This window comes from Dipodomys merriami, unplaced genomic scaffold (assembly GCF_024711535.1).
Source record: "Dipodomys merriami isolate MVZ:Mamm:240054 unplaced genomic scaffold, mDipMer1.0.p SCAF_8, whole genome shotgun sequence".
Classification (NCBI taxonomy): domain Eukaryota; kingdom Metazoa; phylum Chordata; class Mammalia; order Rodentia; family Heteromyidae; genus Dipodomys; species Dipodomys merriami.
The window spans coordinates 9934825-9954026 of record NW_027206401.1 but is presented as its reverse complement, the minus strand read 5'-3'; the positions used below and the strand labels follow the sequence as shown (position 1 = coordinate 9954026).

General features: G+C 46.5%; 1 protein-coding gene across 12 annotated transcripts in view; it reads right to left on the bottom strand.

The window, feature by feature from the left end:
* Syne1 (spectrin repeat containing nuclear envelope protein 1) overlaps positions 1-9902 on the bottom strand; it is a 406378-nt gene extending 396476 nt beyond the window's left edge. For 9 of the 12 annotated variants that reach the window (XM_070010431.1, XM_070010439.1, XM_070010433.1 and 6 more), the window contains exons 1-2: positions 9844-9901; positions 619-891 (exon numbers count right to left, since the gene is read on the bottom strand). In XM_070010431.1, coding sequence (XP_069866532.1) covers positions 619-685 — 67 coding nt within the window. In that variant the 5' untranslated portion in view covers positions 686-891; positions 9844-9901. Of the gene's footprint in view, positions 1-618; positions 892-9289; positions 9323-9843 lie in introns of those variants that run through there. The other 3 variants (XM_070010443.1, XM_070010444.1, XM_070010432.1) reach the window with 2 other exon arrangements.
* Positions 9903-19202: the final 9300 nt, after the last annotated feature.

Below are 19202 nucleotides of genomic sequence, written 5' to 3'. Positions count from 1 at the left end.
GGCTTGAACTCTGGGCCTGGGCGCTGTCCCTGGGCTCTTCCGCTCAAGGCTAGCGCTCTACCACTTGAGCCACAGCACCACTTCCAGTTCTTTGAGTGGTTTGTGGGAGATAAAAGTCTCACAGACTTTCCTGCCTGGGCTGGCTTTCAACTGCAATCCTCAGATCTCAGCCTCCTAAGTAGTTAGGATGACAGGTGTGAGCCACCAGTGCCCAGCTCTGAATTTACTTTGATGACCCAGTCAAATGTCTGTCCAGGAGGGCCGCTCTAACCCTGTCAGGACACTGTTAGTGCTGTCGCGTCTCATGGCCATCACCAAAGGCCAGAACCATGACATTTGCCAGCAACCCTGCATCCCCAAGTGGACAGCGGATGCTCAGCCCGATGTTCCTAACACAGATTCAAAACCATGAAGCGCTCCGCATTTGTCTTTCTACTTAACCCAGGGAAGACAGCAGAGACTTACTGGGAAGCCAAAGCACAAGACATCCCATCTAGCCTTTTGTGCTCTTTGCTACAGTTTCATGAAACTTCCAAGGCAATGACACGTACTCTGAGTCAACCTGGTGCTTGAACCTTCAGAGGGGCGTAAAGCCCAGCTGCCAGGCCGGCTCCTTACCTTGAAGCCTCTGCATCACGTTGGCGATGTCCCGGGGGGACCTTGAGGTGGCTCTGGAGGTCGCCATGCTTCTTCATGGAGCCAGAAACCAACACCAAGTGAAGTCCACTGGGCCAGTGCAGGGTCACGCCACTCCCGAAACCATGGGTGGACTTTCTAGATCTGCCCAGATACAGTGAACCTCAGGCACTTGCAGAGGTCAGCAAGGAAACAGCACTCCTGAGGACTGACCTGCTTCCTTCCTCTTCTGAGACAGTCTTCTTACCCAGAAACCTGAAAACCAGAGGAAGTAAGAAACAAAAACAGCACAATTATAAAAGTGATCTAGCTGGGGTCCTACGGTACCAAAAGGATACCTAGTTCTGCTCCATCTGATTCACTATGGAGAACAAGAGCTAATGCTGAAAACAAAGCACTATGCAAACGCAAGGAGCTCCGACAGTCATTGACAGAAATCAAATGTAAAAGGTCATTTCAAGGAGAAATACTCATTTTATTCCACTCCACATTTCTCATACCACAAAAAAAAATTATTAATCCAGGGCTTACATTCAAAACACTGAGTTGTATTTCTTAATTCTAAGAGATTCACTTATCTTTGCTTATTTTAGCTGTTTTGCAAACACATTTTCTGTGTTTTTGTATGCTTTCCAGAATGAGATCATACCTTAGCTCCTAGTAACAAGTTGGTCAGTTAAAAGACTATAAATTTTATAGTACATATAAAATAATATAATATAAAATAATATTTTATTTTATATATGCTATATTTTATATATTATTTTATATATACTTTATATAATATATATAGTATATATAAAATAATATAAAATGTATAAAATATATAAAAATATTTTCTAAAAAATTCCTGACTTTTAAAATATTCTTACTGGAAGTGGTGCTGTAGCTCAAGTGGTAGAGCGCTCGCCTTGAGTTGAAGAGCTGAGGGCCAACGCCCAGGCCCAGAGTTCAAGCCCCACGACCGACAAAAAAAATAAAAAAATAAAATAAAATAAAATAAAATAAAATATTCTTATTTTACAAGATAAAGTGTGTGTGTGTGTGTGTGTGTGTGTGTACCAGGGCTTGAACTCATAGCCTTGTCTTTTTACTTGGCTTTCTTGTTCATTCCTGGCCCTCTATCAATTTAACCACGCCTCTGTTCCAGCATTTTGCTGTTAAGTGGAGTCTCATAGACTTTTCTGGTCAGGCTGGCTTCTAACTATGATCCTCCGGGTCTCAGCCTCCTGAGTAATTAGAATTGTAGACAGGACCCAGTAGAGCCATGCACATTGAGTCTTTAGTTTTACCTCCTTATACAAGAAGACTCTAAAGAAGTTGTAAGGCTGGGATGGGAGTAAGCTACCCAGAGAGGACATCACTCTTCTAATTCCCCCCCTGAATCCTCTGCTTTGGTGAAGTGTAACCAATCACTTTGACATGGGTGGTGAAAAAGAAGTAGGCAAGTCCTTGGGAAACTCTGACATTGAGAAATGTACTTTAGTAAGGATTTCCTAACCCTAGAATGTGCTGGACATTGTCTCAGCACGAACAAGATAATTGGAATGAAATACGAGAGAGGGAATAACTCATCCTGGGAGAAAAACTTAGCCAAGAAGCCACCCAGAGGAGGCCTGTGCGCCCCCAATCCATGATTACAGCATGAAGGATGCCTCTGGGCTAGGAGGGCTGGTGGAGCAAAAAGAATGGGGGTGTGAGGAAGCGAAGGATGTCAGAATAAAGGGAGAGTCTACAAGTACTATTGCAGTCTGAGTATATGAGTTATAAAGCAGTTTTATTTATGAAGGACAGGTCAATAATCAAGCATAATTACAAAGTGTATTTGATTTAAAAGAGCATTATGAATACTTCATCTATTGATCTCTGGTCAAAATGTGCAAATGCTCAGCTGGAAATATCTTCTTCTAGACATCCATCTACAAAAGATGCAGAACGCTGTGCACACTCATCGCTGCTGTCCTGCGTGTGAAAGCACGAGAGGGTCAGAGTCAGACGCAGTGAACAGCTCTGTTGAGTAAGAGGCTGAGATGTCTGTTGGCTACTTGAAAGCTATGCACCAGAAGTAGGGCCAAGCCCTTGGTTTTCTCTAGACTAGAAGAGTACCTCTCAGTGAGCATCTCCAAGAGAAATAATTACTTATGGCTGCACTGTCATGTGTTATGACCTATAACTCTGATAAAATTCTTTGCCCAACAGCTGTCTGCAGCTCCCTGAGAAAAATATTCTCCTTGTCGATAGAACAAAGGCGACCCTAATTAGCAGATTCACAGAGTGAGATTTGCTTCAAGAGTCTTCTAATAACTGGCTCTTCTCAGTGTTAGAAAGGTAGGTTGGAAAATACAAGAATATACCTTCCTGAAATCAATTTGCCTGCCTATCTATATCATCTTATTTAGTCACATCTAACATAAATCAAAGAAATTCAGTTCAGCTACCACACCCAGCAATGGAATTCACAGATGATAAAACACAACTCCACTTTCCATCAAGAATTACAGAATTAAAAGGGATTTCTCTAAGCAGATCCCCCTGCTTCTACTGTCTTCCGGATCACATTTGTGTCCCAAAACACTAATCCCCAAAGCAACTAATTTCTCTCTCTTTCCTTCCTCCCTTCCTTCCCTCTCTCTTTTCCTTCCCTCTCTTCTCTCTTTTCCTCTCCTTCTCCCCATCTCTAGCCTTACTGATACCATATAATTACTACAATCTGAGTGCCTGCACTCAATGTTCAACATTAGGGCTTCCAAGATAAATATAAAATAGCACCTATTTTTAAGAGCTTCGAAAACAGTGGGAGATGCAACATAAGAACAATTAAACAAGTTCCAGGGCTATGTGCAACTATGGAGAGGAGATTTAGAAGACTGAAACTAAGGTAGTAAGGTGGTTCTAGGCGTGTAACCTGTGAGTCAGCTAACATGGAAACTGAGTGTTCATGAATGAGTTGGCCTAAGTCTCATGAAAAAGGTAAAAGATGATTTGCACACAGTGACTAGCTTGAGCAAAGCCCTGGCCATGAGAAGCAACGTGATTTGTTTGTGGACCAGCCAACAGAACAGTCTGATACTGAGGTTCTATGGCAGGTAAAGCTCTGAGCCGCAAGTGACCAATAAGAGATGGCATTGAACACTTACGCTCACGACACTGGCTCTGGCTGGTTTTTTGGGAACCAACCACAAACTATGGAGAGACCTCAGGCTGGAAGTAAGAAGGTATAATTGAGATCCATAGGAATAAGTTTTCAAGGGTGCACGTATGGAGGTCAGGCTGGAAGGTCTAGGCAGATCTGGTGGGATGTGATAAAAGACTGAAATGGGATGAAGAAGACAGAGTGAGCGGAAGGTAAAGGTAAGAAACCTTTAGGAAACAAAGTCTGCAAGACTTGCTGATGGGTCAACTGGGACTTTGCAGAGCTGGGCTTGGGGCAGGGAAGGGAGGCTGGAGGAGGCTCGGGCTTCCAGGAGCCGTTAGTGGAGCTCCGCAGAGGAGGGGCTGCACAGGATTTATCTGTGGAACAACTCTGCGGAACGATGTTTTTATTTCCAGCTCAAGAAATCCACAGCACCCGTAAACACCTAAGCCAAGATCCTCGTTCCACAGGGTCTTCGCTAAGCACAGAAGCACACAGACAGCAGCATTTCCCCTCCATTCTGCCAGCACGGGGACAAGTGCACTTTGGTTTCTAGTCCTCACCGCTGTTGGTCACATCTCCCTCTAAACATAGTGCACACGTTACTGATAACAAACACTACAACCCTTTTAAAAAACAAAACAAAACACTTTCTTTTTCTCAAGGCTGGGGATGGAACAAGGGTCCCGCATGCTAGACTAGACTTTACCACTGCATAATGCCCAGGGCTCACATTTATTGCTTTACTATCTCATCCACTGACACATAGTATGTCTTTAGTATGCATTTTTTGTTTCACTGAATTAAAAAAAAAAAAAAAGCTTCTTCCTCCCCAACAGAAAAAGAGTAGATGCAACATCCTTCTGTGTTCAGGTCTAAGATATCACTGTGTGTGTGTGTGTGTGTGTGTGTGTGTGTGTGTGTGTGTGTGTGTGTGTGTGTGTGTGTGTGTGTGTGTGTGTGTGTGTGTACATCCTACATTGTGAAATTATGACTTTTCCTGTGTTTTCTTCTGGCACTTTGGGATTAGTGTCATGTGATTTGATAAGAGACTTTACGTGAATAGAACAGAACCTGGGAGTTAGAAGATATGAGTTCTGGGGTTACATTGGTTTGGAGCTGGATCTGGGTATGAGGAGCCTCAAGAACTACTGGGCAGGAGAACGGAGAACATGACTTAGGAAATACACAGCCCTCAGAGAACCAGAGGCCTAGAGCTGACTCTTAATTACGTCTCTTAACTGCTCAGAGGATCTTAAGAAAAGTAAACTTTTCTGAGTCCCTGTTTCTTCAACAAGAAAATGAGGTTCTTTTATTTAAAAATGAGGTTAAGTTTTATTCTGCTGAAATTAACTTTTAAGAAGATAACTACTGAATTGTGACATGGCTGTGCAGTGTAGCACTTGCCTAATGCATGCAAGGCCCTAGGATGGAGAAACCAACCACCAACCAACAATAAATAAATAAAGCAAGGGAGCTAGTGAGGAAGGAAGTATTTGTAATATTTATCATGCAGTCAGGGTACAGCCTCTCCTCGCTTTCCATTTTCCTTCCCCTGGCCTCACTTTCTCTAGCTGTAATGCCAACCATGGCGCTAAGATGGAAGGATGCTCTAGATCATATACTCCAGTTCCAAAACCCATGGCAGCAGGAGTAACCACAAAACAATGATTGGTATTTGATGGGGAGAACTTGAAACTGACTGGTTACCTAGCAGCACGCTAGCTGTGGACATGACCTACCGCATCAGATCTGCAGAGGAAGATCCAGAATCCCCAGTGAGCTCACTACACCCAAAGGGGCTCTCAGCAGGTGCCGGATATGGTCTATGAGGGATGAGGAAGTAAGCGGTGAAGCTGGCCCCTGGAGAGCACGAGGAGAATGAGGTGGACACAGATAGATGATGGTAAACCGACGGACAACTCCTGGGACATCTCCAGTTTTCCAGAAGAAGGAACTGAGATAATATGCAGCTAACTGTGCCTAGAATACTTGCAGATAAGGCAGAGTCTGTATCTGTTATGTCATGGAGCAATATGTATTGAAAAATTCCTGACCTTGAGTAAATAGCAATGGACAGAAGCCAAGGCCTCTTACAGCTCACAAAGCACAGGGGCAGAAGGTAAGGTGACTATGACAATGAGCAGGCTGACTTTGTTGAAGGAGAATCCCTGTTACACTGTGGGAACAATTAGCAACCATCGGCCATACTTATTGTGCAGGGCACAAAGGGAAGTTCAACTTTGCTATTTGGGATCATCCTAGCTGAATGACAATTTAACACCAACACCTGTGAAAAGTACAACTGTGAAATGTCACAGCTCTACTCTCAGTCTCTATACAAAATACACAACAGGTTATATCAACAATATTTTTGTTTATGGGTGCAAATTGGAATACTAAGGAGAACTGTAGACAAAATAACAAAAACAAGCCGGGAGCCAGTGGCTCACACCTGTAATCCTAGTTACTCAGGAGGCTGAGGTGTGGGGAATCACAGTTCAAAGCCAGCCCAGGCAGGAAAGTCTGTGAGACTCTTATCTCCAATTAGCCATCAGGAAAACTGAAGTGGCACTGTGGCTCAAAGCTCAAAGTGGTAGAGCACTAGCCTTGAGCTGAAGAGTTCAAGGACAGCGCCCAGGCCCAGAGTTCAGGCCCCATGATGGACAAAAGGAAGGAGGAGGAGGAGGAGAAGGAGGAGGAGGAAATCAACAACAAACATGCTGTTAGGGCACTACCATACACCTTAAAGCAAGACAACTCCAATTATAGATACTAGGAAACTTGAGCAGGAAATTTCCTGCAAAATCCAGAGAGAATGTGACTATTTGGTAGCTCAAAGGAGACCATAAGCACATTAAGAGATTTGCAACAGCATGAAGTGTAGCTATTACTTAATAAAAGGCCTAAGTATGTACAAGAAAGCACTAATACTGAAATCCACTGTTCAGTAAAAATTGGAAAATCTTTTCAACCCCACCCTCCCTTTTATTTAAGTCTTGCTGGAATGAGTCTACATAAGTGCCTAATTTTAAATGTTATTATTTTTTTCTCTTTTCTCTGCTAAGTAGTGGCAAGAATGAATAAGCATTAAGATGGTTAAAAAGTAGGAATGACCCCACAGTATAACCCCTGCTTTCACTGTATTTGATGTCGGTATAATTTGTGGAGGGGAAGGGGAAAAACAAATCATTTAAATAGGGATACAGGTGGACCCATTGCAACAATGAGAGGTACAAGTCGTTATGTTGAAAACGAACTTTACAACTTTGGGAGGGGGAGGATTGGGTGGGGGGGCAGGGGAGGGAAGAGATGGGAAGGGGAAACAAAGGAGGAGGCTACAATGCTTGATAAGAAATGTACTCATTATCTTGCCCATGTAATTGTAACCCCTCTGTACAGTATTTTCATAATAAAAAAATCTTACCATAAAAAAGTAGGAATGACACGGGATACATTGGTGGTAATATAACTATTAATATGTGCATGCAGGTTATCAGGTTAATTAACACGGTTAATTATTTGGTTAATAATTAATATTGATTAATAATTAATATGAATTGTTCAGGATTTAAAAAAGAAAGTATCCTTTCTTAAAAGGATACTTTCCACAAAACAAAGCAGTCAACCAAAAGGAGAAACATTGGGTATCATGAATCAAAATGATTTGTAAGCCTAGAGTATCCATTAGAGCCCAAGGCTGCTGCCTTCTTTCTCTTAGATGATTCCTTGGCAGTATCAGTCCTCCTTGAACATATCTAAGAGGAATCTGTCCCCACAAGGAGACTGGGTCCTGCATGCCAGTCACATTCAGGACACAGGGTGTGGCTGCAGTAGCTGAAGCCACACACACACACACACACACACACACACACACACACACACACAAAAGTACCCCACCACCTTGCTCGGTGATGGGCTCCTTACTTCCTGTTGTAGCCCCACCTCTTTCTAGTTGCAAAAAAAAAGCTAGCTTGCTGCATAGTTATCAGAGAACAGAACAGGTCCCACTGGAGAAGCACTGAGCGGTTGTAGCACAGTTTTTACATAGTCACCTAGCCATTTCCTTCTCCACTCCTGGCAGGGGAGCAGAAGGAAAGCAATTTGTGCAAAATCATTAGAAAGATCAAAGCAAGCTCTAAGAGTTGAGCAAAACTTGTTGAAGGCTAGCAACATTATAATCCGTATTTTGTTTTTAATCTTCGACGTGAAACATATCCAGTGGGTAGCGATCTGGCACATCTTGTGCTGAGTCTGCCACACAGTAATGAACAAAGTCAAAAACAAGAAAAACAGACCTGTATTTCAGTACAGGATTGTGCTGAGGCCAGAACTCTTGACCCTTACGACTCATCATTTTCATTCTGGAATAAAAAGTCTCTCCTGAAGAACATCCTCATGACTCACAGTGAAGCCAGCATTTTAGGCACCTTGCAGTTTGCACCAATAACCTTGACTGCAAATTATTATCATATTATCATTCTGGTGTGTGTGTGTGTGTGTGTGTGTGTGTGTGTGTGTGTGTGTGTGTGTGTGTGTGTGTGTGTGTGTGTGTGTCTGTGTGTGTCTGTGTGTTTGCCTACAGCTGGCTCCTGTATGCAAATGCTACCTGAAGGAAGTCTTTCTTAGATCATGACCAAAAAGGGGGAGGGGGGAACCTCAGAAAAAAAGACAAAAAGAATTCATTTTGGGCTTTCTTCACGTTCACAAGGGAGGAAAAAAAGATCCACAGAACTTTCCAACCCCACACTGCAGTGGGCATGCGGGGAGCAGAGACTTCTCTGCTGCGGACTTCTCTCTCTCCCTGGCTGGACCTGATCTTAGTCCTGGAGGAGGCCCTGCGCTGTCCAACATCCAACAGCCTTCCCTCCACCGGCACTCCGGCCGCCCTGCCTCCCTCCCGCTCCCACGGGGCTGTCCTCCTTCCCGGGCGCCCGGCGGCCACTGCGTGGGCCCCGGGGACGCGCGTGGGTCTGGGCGGCCCCGCGCACCGCCCGTCCGCACGGACCGCGTCTTCCTGCTCTGCCGGGAAGCCGTGGCCATCGAGGTCACCCCGGGGCTGGGGAGGGAGAGGGGAGAGCACCCCCTCCCGCTCCCCATCCTTCCCTCTTCCCAAAATAACCTGGGAGGGGAGCAGGGGAGGCGGGGAGGATCCTAGCATTTGCTCCTCGCCCAGCATCTCCCGTCGGGTAGCAGCCGCCGCCCTGCCGAGCCCTGGAGAGCCGAGAGTGGCCGGGCTGGCCTTCGGCGCCGGCACCGTCGGAGGCCGGGGGTGAGGGGGGTGGGAGGGGATGGGCAGCGGCTCGGGAGCCCCCCCCCCGCGCGGGGACTCCTGCGTACGCGCCGCCGCCGCCGCCCGCCGCCCGCTCCCCGCGCGTCACGCACGCACACCGCCGCCGCCCTCTCCCCCGCCCGGGACGCGCAAGCCCGAACTTGCGCACCAGCCGGCTGCGTCCGCTGTCCTCGCTCTCTCTGTCCGTCCCTGCGTGCGTCTGTCAGTCTGTCCGTCCTCCCATTTACCTGCTCCGGCCCGGCTCGGGTGGCCCGCCGCGGGGCGCGCGCGCCTCCTCCCTCCCGGCTGGCGGCGGGGAGCGCGGGGACCCCCCCCCGCCCGCCCTCCCCAGGCGCGGTGTGTGCAGGGATGCGGAGTGGGGAGGGAAAGGAGGGAAAGGCGCCCCAGGAACCGAGCACAGCCACCCCAAGCCCCCGATCTGCGGTCTGGCGCCGCTGCGCGCTTCCCGGAGCTGGCGCGCACGCCTTCCCCCCCTCCCCGCTCCGCGATCGGAGCCTCCCCTCCTCCCCGCTGCACACGGGGTGTGGGGGGTGAGGTCTCCCCACCTCGCGTCCCCGCCGCTCGTGTCCAGTGGGAAGGTCAGCCGGGCGGGATCAGCCCAGCACTCGCCCTCCCCGGCCCGCACCCGCGCGCGCGCGCGCGGGGTACCCCCTCCCCCCCAGCTAGGGGCGGGGACCCGGAGGCCCGCTCACCTGCCAGACCCGCTGGGCCTCCCTCAGCTTCTCCGCAATCACCAAGTCCCCTGTCTCCACCCCCCCCCCCCCGCAATCGCGCGCCCCACCTCTTGGCCAGCGGTTACTGTTGGGGGGCTCCCGGTGGAAGAGGAAACGGTCCGGAACTCGGGGACGCTGAGCCGCCGCCGTCTCGACCGCTCACTCTGGCCCCGGCTTCCGAGGCGCAGCCGGTCGGGTCCCTGCGCGTCCCGGGGAGGGGAGGGGGTGGGGGCTCCCCCGACGGGAGGGACGCGCGCTGCCGCCACGCCGGGTTCCGCAGCTGCCGCTCAACCCCGGGAGCGCCCGGCCGCGGGGCTGCGGAGCCCTCGGGACTCGGAGCGGGAGGGGAGCTCGTCCGGCCCGGCGCCGCTTAAGGTTACGAACGGCTTAGGAGGCCGGCGACACCCGCATCTCCAAATTGGTTATTTCAGATCGTGGGCTTTATTTCGGACCGGACACCATTAGCTTCTTTCCTTAGGAAGCCATTGGAGTCCTCCACAAAGCCACCCCTGCGGTGAAAGCCAGCCATCCATCTGACTGAGGTCGCTTGGTGGCCTTCGGGAGATTGGATTTTGTTGTAGTTTTCTGGTTTCCAAGCAAAGTCAAACACAGCCTCTCCACCTGCAGCCAAGTGCAAGCGGGGGGGGGGGGGGTCCACTCAGATCATTGAAAGTGTGTTGCAAGAGTCTTGAAAGAGTAAAAGGAACAGCTCTCCCCGCGTCTTGGATGCGAGCTGGAGAATTCGTGTTCTCTGAATGTGCAGACTGGAAGGGCGCCTGCGGGGTCGGGGTGATGGTTCTTGTCTCTGGCCTTTCTCCTACCCGCGGCCAGCGTTCTCACTATTTACCTTTCCATTGGCTCCAGATTCTCTTTCTCTGGATTCCAACAAATTACGAACATCTGAAACCAGTCTGGCAAACTAATCTGATGTGGTATCTTCTTTTCCTTTCTTTCTTTTCCTTCCTTCCTTCCTCCCTCCCTTCCCTTTCTTTCTTTCCTTTCTTTTTTAAATTCTTTTCAAGATTAAAGAATGATTTTATAATTACAGCACCTGAGAACCTGGTTGGCCCCTCAGGAAGTGGAAGCCGGAGAAGGGGGAGTTTGGGTTCACTATCAAAGGTATACTCTCTGCCTTGGTCTAAAGGTAACACTAGATGTCTCTCGTGAGGTAAACACCAGAGCCTGAGGATTCTGGGTCAGTGTTCTCTCTACCCAGGTGATGACCAGTCTGAGGTCCACCCTGCAGGCCTGTGGACACTACTGGCCCTTGAAGACTGGGTAGGAAGAGTCTTCAAGTTTGGTATTCATGGGTTTGGCAGCTGCTTCCTTGGGTTGACCTCCTAGAGAAAGGAGCTACTTGAGATACAGTTATGGCCAGGCGCGGGATGCCTGTAACCCTAGCTACTCAGGAGGCTGAGATCCGAGGATCGGGTTCAAAGCCAGGAAAGTCTGGAAAACCGGAAGTGGCACTGTGGCTCAGAGCACTCACCTTGAGCTGAAGAGCTGAGGGACAGTGCCCAGGCCCAGAGTTCAAGCCCCACCACCTCCAACAAGAACAAAAAGATAAAAGTTATGAAGCATCACCCTTCCCTCCCCCCCAGAAGAGATTAACGAGAGACATTTAGTAGGTAAAACTTTTAGGGCATATGGCCATTTTTCCTGCCTTAGGCTGAACCCCTCCTTCCTTCGCTGTGTATGTTGAAACCTGCTTGCTACTATGGTAGGATTTGGAAGTGGTGCCTTGCTGGGCGGATCTTCTAGAAGGGAATTAGTGTCTTTGTGAAGGAGACATGGAGTGCTCCAGTGCCTGTTCTGTCCTGTGAGAACACAGCAAGAACCAGAAGTGTGCCCTTCCTACACACCAAATTTTCAGGTGTGCTTGGGGTTTTCTGCCTGAGCTGTGAATGTGGTTTATCAGCCAGTGGGTCTATGGTATTACATGAGAGCTGTCCAAATGCTGCTCTGTCCAAATGACAAGTGCAAAACGAGAAAGGTAAAACCATTCTACGGCCTGCCCCAACATTCTAATGACTCAGGAGGCTGAGATCGGAGGATTATGATTGGAAGCCAGCCCAGACTGGAAAGTCTATGTAAGACTCTTAGTTCCAGTTAACTACCAAAAAGCCAGATGTGGAGACGTGGCTCAAATGCAAAGTGCCAGCTCTACAAAATCAAGACAACAGCAACAACGAACAGTTATACAAACATTTTTTAAAAAAATCTAACCCCAAAATAGTTATACCTGAACAATATAGTAGTCTTGAGTTTGTACAAGAAAGGTCTAACGATTCCCAGATCCATCATTAACTACCTGTGTGATGGTTTCGTTGATTATTTCCCTTGTATAAATAACAGATTTTTTTTTAAACCTATGGTTCAGAATTATACTTGTAACTCATTCACTGCTGCTACAGGATCTAAATGAGCTGGTACCTGCAAGTATGGGCACCACAGGGGCCTGGTATGTGGCCAACAAATGCAAGAGGTAATTAGCATTATCATTATTATGTAGTTATTAGGATGATTCCAGATGTCACTTAAAGTTGGCAAATAATAGGAAAAGTATCCGTCTCTACTTTCCAATGGTCTGATTGAGCTAAGACACCAATTTCTTAAAACAGGAGAATACCAAAATACTTCCCCAGAGCCAACACTGACGGAGATGGTTGCTAAGCCTAAGGTCTGTTCTCCTCACCTGTCTTCTCTTCCTCTGGTCCCACTTTCTAGGAAATGCTAACATCACATCACTGCTGCTGGGACCCTAATCACCCCTCTCTGTGCCAACAGGAAGCAGGAAAATGTGCACGTGGCTCTCAGCTCAGCTTTATCACCAGGCCTGTATTATCTGCTTGCTGCACGTAACTATAACATAACAGCTATTACGACCATACGAAAACAGCCAATCACCATCTCTGTGTTATGTGATTTCGTAAAGGTCACGGGGAAATTGCCAGAGTTAGAATGTGTTGCCCATTTATAAAAGCATCAACCTTGGGGTTGGGAAGGTGGCTCAGTGGTAGGGCACTTGCCTTGCATGCCTGAGGCCTTGGGTTCAATTCCTCAGCACCACATAAGCAAAAAGAAAAAAGCTGGAAGTGGTGCTGTGGCTCCAGTGGTAGAGCGCTAGCCTTGAGCTGAAGAGCTGAGGGACAGCGCCCAGGCCCAGGGTTCAGGCCCCACAACCGGGCCCACCCCCCCAAAAAAAAGCGTCAGCCTTTGGGTCTGATCAGGAGAGGGTCTCTTCACTCACAGGAGCACAGGTGCAGCGTGACCAGAAGGTCTCTTCTCCCTCCTCCCTCATTGAATCTTAACACACTTCTCTGTGTGTGAAGGGAAATTCATCAACACCGCTCTCTCAGGTTTTGAACTGTAGTGACTCAGTGTCAGTGGAGGTCTGACCCTTAGCAGCAGTGGCATGACTCAAGGCTGGGGCCCTTGTGAACCTCCTGCTGTTGTAATGCCTTCAACTGGAGAAATGTTATCCCCTGACAATGGGAGAAAGGACAGACAAAGGACAAGAGCTTAGATTCGCTATCAAGAAAGACTGAGGAGCATGTCAGATCCACCCAGATCTTCCAAATACTCCTTTCCCATTTCTCAGAGTTTATTCTTTGCAATACAGGCCTTATATCCCACATAAGAGATGGGTCAGTGCTTTGAATTCACCTCATACTAGAGAGGGTTTTCAAGCTACAATAATAGCACTTTAGGCTGAATATAGATGGATATATGAATAGGTATGTAGGGGGGGGAGAGAGAGGGAGAGAGAGAGAGAGAGAGAGAGAGAGAGAGAGAGAGAGAGAGAGATTAGTTTTCTCAAGAGTGTAGCTGAACTTGTTTTGGTTTTTTTTTTTTTTGGTCGGCCGTGGGGCTTGAACTCTGGGCCTGGGCGCTGTCCCTCAGCTCTTCAGCTCAAGGCGAGCGCTCTACCACTTGAGCTACAGCGCCACTTCCGGTTTTTTGGTGGTTTATTGGAGATAGGAGTTTCACGGTCTCTCCTGCCAGGGCTGGCTTTGAACCGCGATCCTCAGATCTCAGCCTCCTGAGTAGCTAGGATTACAGGCGTGAGCCACCAGCGCCCGGCTGTAGCTGAACTTGTAAAGGACTCTAGAGGTTCTCTGATTATGCCTGGATCTAACAGGGTGATGTTTCGGAGCCTGCCATTTTCATCATATGACCCTTGGAGTGGATGAATGTAGCTGCCATATACCATAGCTTGTTGTTATGGCTTTATCTCTTTCCTAACATGAGATTCTACAGCAATTGCTAAACTGATCTCTTAAGTTCTTGTCTGCAATCAGCTCTTTCATTCTGGCAACCAGAGCTGTTAACTTAGTAGCTTTCTGCCACCATGTATGGGTCTGGTTAGAATCTTACTTTGTACTGGCAACAAGACAATGTAGGGAAGTATAAGCGGATCAGAAAGCAAGAGTCCCATTTTGAAGGCCTGGAATCCATCTGGCATGAAATATATACCACCAGTCAAGATCCACCAAAGAAAAGTTCAAACAACTTGAGGACTTGATGCAGGGAGTTAGCTACTCAATGTTATTGGCCAGACTGGTGAGATCATCTTGACTATGGCCACTGTCTTTAGCTTTTGGGTAGCAGCACTGCAGGTGAATGCAGGACTCTGCAGGTTGCTACTGCCACCCAGAGGTTAAGACAGGGCAGCAAACCACCAGCAGCAGCCCAGCAGCCCTGCTCCGAGGCACGCCCTTAGAATAGAATTTGTGTTCAGCAGCCATTTTCAGCCCAGCGCCTTGGCTGCCAGAAGCTGTCTGTGTGCCCCCTGCCGTCCAAGTCTCCAGGGAAAGCATGACAGAATGCGAATTTTATCCAAGCTCCTAGGGAAAGAGAGCCTGAGCGATGTAATAGCTTTCTACTCCTGAGACGCAGAAGGAAGCAGAGAAAGTCTTATGAAGCACAGTTATTCACACATGAACAGTATTTTATAAACTTAGACTTGAATGGGGTAATGCAAATTAGCAAATTAAAATTAAAGCGGAGTTTATTTTAGTTTCGTGTTTGAAGCTGAATCTTTTTAGTCGGTGATGACTGTTAATTTGGGGCTTTGATACTGCTTTTGAAATGGACACTTGCTTTAGCATCCTGGCATAGGGCTATTTGTTGGCATGGTGTCTTGTCACTCCTCTCCTCAGGCTTCCTTAGGAGCTGCTCTTGTTCCAGCCTAATTGACGCTCTTCTACTTCAGCCGTCGACTTCAGTGATCACAGCTCTGTCATAATCAACAGTGCCAATTATTTGTACCAGTGATCTCAATGATAAGCACTGCCTCTTTTCTTCTTAGTCTCTTAGCCTACCAAGCCCAAGACAGAGTAGACTCTGCTGTGGCCTGTTTACCTTTACGAACATTTGTTTGGCTTCTTTCCTTTCCACTTTTTGGAAAATATTCACGTGGATCTTTTGGGTTTTTTTTTTTTTTTGATGAAACAAGATACTAGTCTGCACCTCCCAAAGGTTCCAAAATGTCCTAAAATAATACTACTAGCTTAGGATTCAGTATTCATCACTGTGGGGGACATTTCATACTCAAGCACAAGTTCCTGTTCCAGGGAAGAATGCAGAGTGGAAAAGCACACAGAAAGAGATGCGTGGAGGGGCTGGGAAGGGGGCTCAGTGGTAGAGCGCTTGCCTAGCATGCATGAAGCCCTGGGTTTGATTCCTCAGTGCCACCTACGCAGAAAAAGGCGGAAGAGGCTCTGTGGCTCAAGTGGTAGAGTGCTAGCTTTGAGCAAAAGAAGCCCAGGGACAGTGCCCAGGCCCTGAGTTCAAACCCCAGTACTGGCAAAAGAGAGAGAGAGACAGAGTCAGAGAAACAGAGAGACAGACAGAGAGACAGAGGGACATGCAGGGAACTCAATGTATATCTGAGGACTATGAGGAAAGTAAGTGAAGATAATGAGCTCTGGAGGGCAACCAAATAATGTTCCTTACATTCCAGATATATCTACTTAGGGATCTTACGAAAATTAGTATGGCATCTTACATTGCAGAACTCAAAATCTGTTACATTTTATCCTAAATACATATAATGTGTAAATGAATACACATATACACACACACACACACACACACACACACACACACACACACCAGACACTGATGGCTCTTACTTGTAATCTAGCTACTCTGGGTAGGAAAGTCTCTGAGACTCTTATCTTCCATTAACCACCACGACAAGACAGAAGTGGAGCTGTGGCTCAAGTGGTAGAACAATAACCATGAGCAAAAATGCTCCGGGACAGCACCAGGTCTGAATTCAACCCGGGGACTGGCACAAAATAATGAATACATTTGTATATATTTATATAATATATGATAATAATATATTATCTATTAGATTATAAATAATATGTATTCTATTATATACTGTATTGCATATATATATATATATATATATATATATATATATATATATATATATATATATATATATATATATAAAACGGTTCTCCAAGTCCTATGACTAGAATCATGGATCAACTATTTGTCTTCATCAATTTTTTTTTTTGTCTTCAGCTATATTACCAGTCACAGAAAGAATATTGACTAACTGATGGGCTTCACTTCTAGGAGAATTTCTTAGTCTGAAATATTCTATCTAGAAAATAGTGTACAGATGATAGAGACTCTTATTTCCTTCCTTCTGGGACATAAAAATACAGAAAATGTGTCAACTAAGCACAAAGTAGTATTCACCAAGCACAGACTATTGTGATCAGAGATTTAACAAATAAAAACATGATAAATTTGAAACATTTCTTCTGTCATTCTGTGTAAGCACCATTTTGAAATGTCTCCACATAGATTCTAATATCAGTCTAGCAAAACCAACAGGGCCTAAAATGGATACAAACATTCACTTTGTCTCCCAACACTGGAATGGTGTTCTCGCTAGGGCGGCTACTGCTATGATGGTTGTTGTGGTGGTAAAGACAGTGGACAGTATTGTGTGTCCTTCTAGAGCGAGCCTGGACTCCAGTGGACAAGCCACTTCACAATGGGGTCCTGGCGTCCTTCCTAAAGCACCGCCTATGGATTAGAAGACCATGTTCCCAGCCAGTCCAGGCAGGAAAGCCAAGGAGAAATTGTGTTGGGGTAATGGGGCTTGGTACTATCCCTTTGTTGCTCAAGGCTAGTGTTCTAACCCCACTTCTGGTCTTTGCCTGTTAATTAGAGATAAGAGTCTCAGGCACTTTCCTGCTTTGCTTCCTGGGTAGCTAGGATGACAGGCATGAGTAGCTAGTACCTGGCTTTCCATGAGACTCTTCTCTTCAATTAACCACCAAAAAGCTGTAAGTGAAGCTGTGGCTCCAGTGGTAGTATGCTAGCCTTGACTGAAAAGCTAAAGGACAGTGGGAGACCCTTAGTTCAAGCCCCAGTATTGGCACAAAAACAAAACACAGCCCCTCAGGTCTGCGATGTTTCCTGATTGTATCAAGACGCTGAAGTGGCGCTGTGGCTCAGTGATATAGAGTGCTAGCCTTGAGCACAGAGAGGCTCAGGGACAGCGTCCAGGCCCTGAGTGTAATCCCCAGAGGAAAAATAAAATAAAATGAAAGATAAAAAAAAAAAGCTCCTGTCCTTCAGAGATGTAGGACAGTATTTGGCTCGTCATACCAGGATATTAATTTCTATGTGGAGACATTAACCATTTGTGAGGAGAGGGACAGAATGGGGTTGCGAGTATACCACTTAATCTACCTTTATATTCATAACTCCAGCAGCTTTTAAATGGGAGGAAAAAATAGGTGAAGGTGAACAAAGGAATGCCTTCCCGTGGGCCTTAGATATGAGAGTTTTACAACGTTGTACTTTTTAGCTACAGGCCACTGATGAAATCTTATAGATGTCACTGCCAGTTGTGCTCAGTGATCAGGCTGTACATCATGAACACAGATGAATAAATCGAAAAGTTCTACACATTTGTAATGGAGGTCTTTAAGTTTTCAGCTTCCATAATTCTAAGAGTAAAGATAGGGAGTTATGTGATGTTGTCTTCTTCTGTGACTCCTTGTAGAACTTTCTAAGATGGTAGATAAATAAGGTTTTACAATAGAACCTTTACAAGACAGACTTTTCTATGCTAATATCCTTCTCAGTAAGACTATGTGTGTTTATTACATTGACAATATGAATAGTGACTGGAATAAAACTGAGCATTTCTATGCATAGCTAGCTGTTCAGTTTCAAAAGATTGAGACTATGAGGGCTGGAAGGTGGCTCAGTGGTAGAGTGCTTGCCTTGCATGCATGTGGCCCTGGGTTCAATTCCTCAACACACATAAGCAGAAAAAGCTGGAAGTGGCACTGTGGCTCAAGTGGTAGAGTGCTAGCCTTGAGCTGAAGAGCTAAGGGACAGTGTTCAGGCCCCATGACCGACAAAAAACCCAAACATACATATTTGTGTGTGTGTGTGTGTGTGTGTATACATACATATATTAGAGAGAGAGACTATGATTTTTATCATCATTGCATCATCAGAACTCTGTTAATAGCACAGCACACATTGGCTAGATAATAATCATAGGTTTTCTCCATGTCTATATAAGGTCTTTGCTTTGCATGGTCATCTAGGAATCGTTTTCTCAATTTGAGGCCTTACCATTTTCTAAGAATTTTCTGCCTAAGTGCTTGGGCCTTTTTTCTGATTTCATCCAACCTAGTCCCACTGTTTCTGCCTATCAAAAAACCCCAGCTACACGCTGGTGGCTCATGCCTGTTATCCTAGCTACTCAGGAAGCTAAGATCTGGGGATTACAGTTCAAAGTCATCCTGGACAGAAAAGTCCATGAGACTCTTATCTCCAGTAAACTACTCAGAAAAAGCCAGAAGTGGCACTGTGGCTCAAGTGGTAGAGTGCTATCCTTGAGCAAAAGAAGCTCAGGGACAGTACCTAGACTCTGAGTTCAACTCCCAGGACTGGCACCAGAAAAACAAAAACAAAAAACCAAAGCAACCCTCATCCTACATTGAAAGCAGTACTTTAATTTCTTTCTTTTTTTTTCTTTTTTCTTTGGTCGGTTGTAGGGCTTGAACTCTGGGCTTGGGCGCTGTCCCTGCTCTCTTCAGCTCAAGGCAAGAACTCTACCACTTGAGCCACAGCACCACTTCCGGTTTTCTAGTGGTTTATTGGAGATAAGAGTCTCATGGACTTTCCTGCCTGAGTTGGCTTTGAACGGTGGTCCTCAGATCTCAGACTCCTGAGTAGCTAGGATTACAGGCGTGAGCCACCAGCGCTCGGCAGTGCTTTAATTTCTTTTCCTAACATCTCATCTTTTCCAGTGTCCAGGTTAAATTCAGGCAGCGGGTCCCCCATGGGACCTAGAAGCAATGGACAAGATGGCATCCAGCCCTGGAGCTTTATCTTATCAACTCCTATGTGATCCATCAAAGGCTGGGCA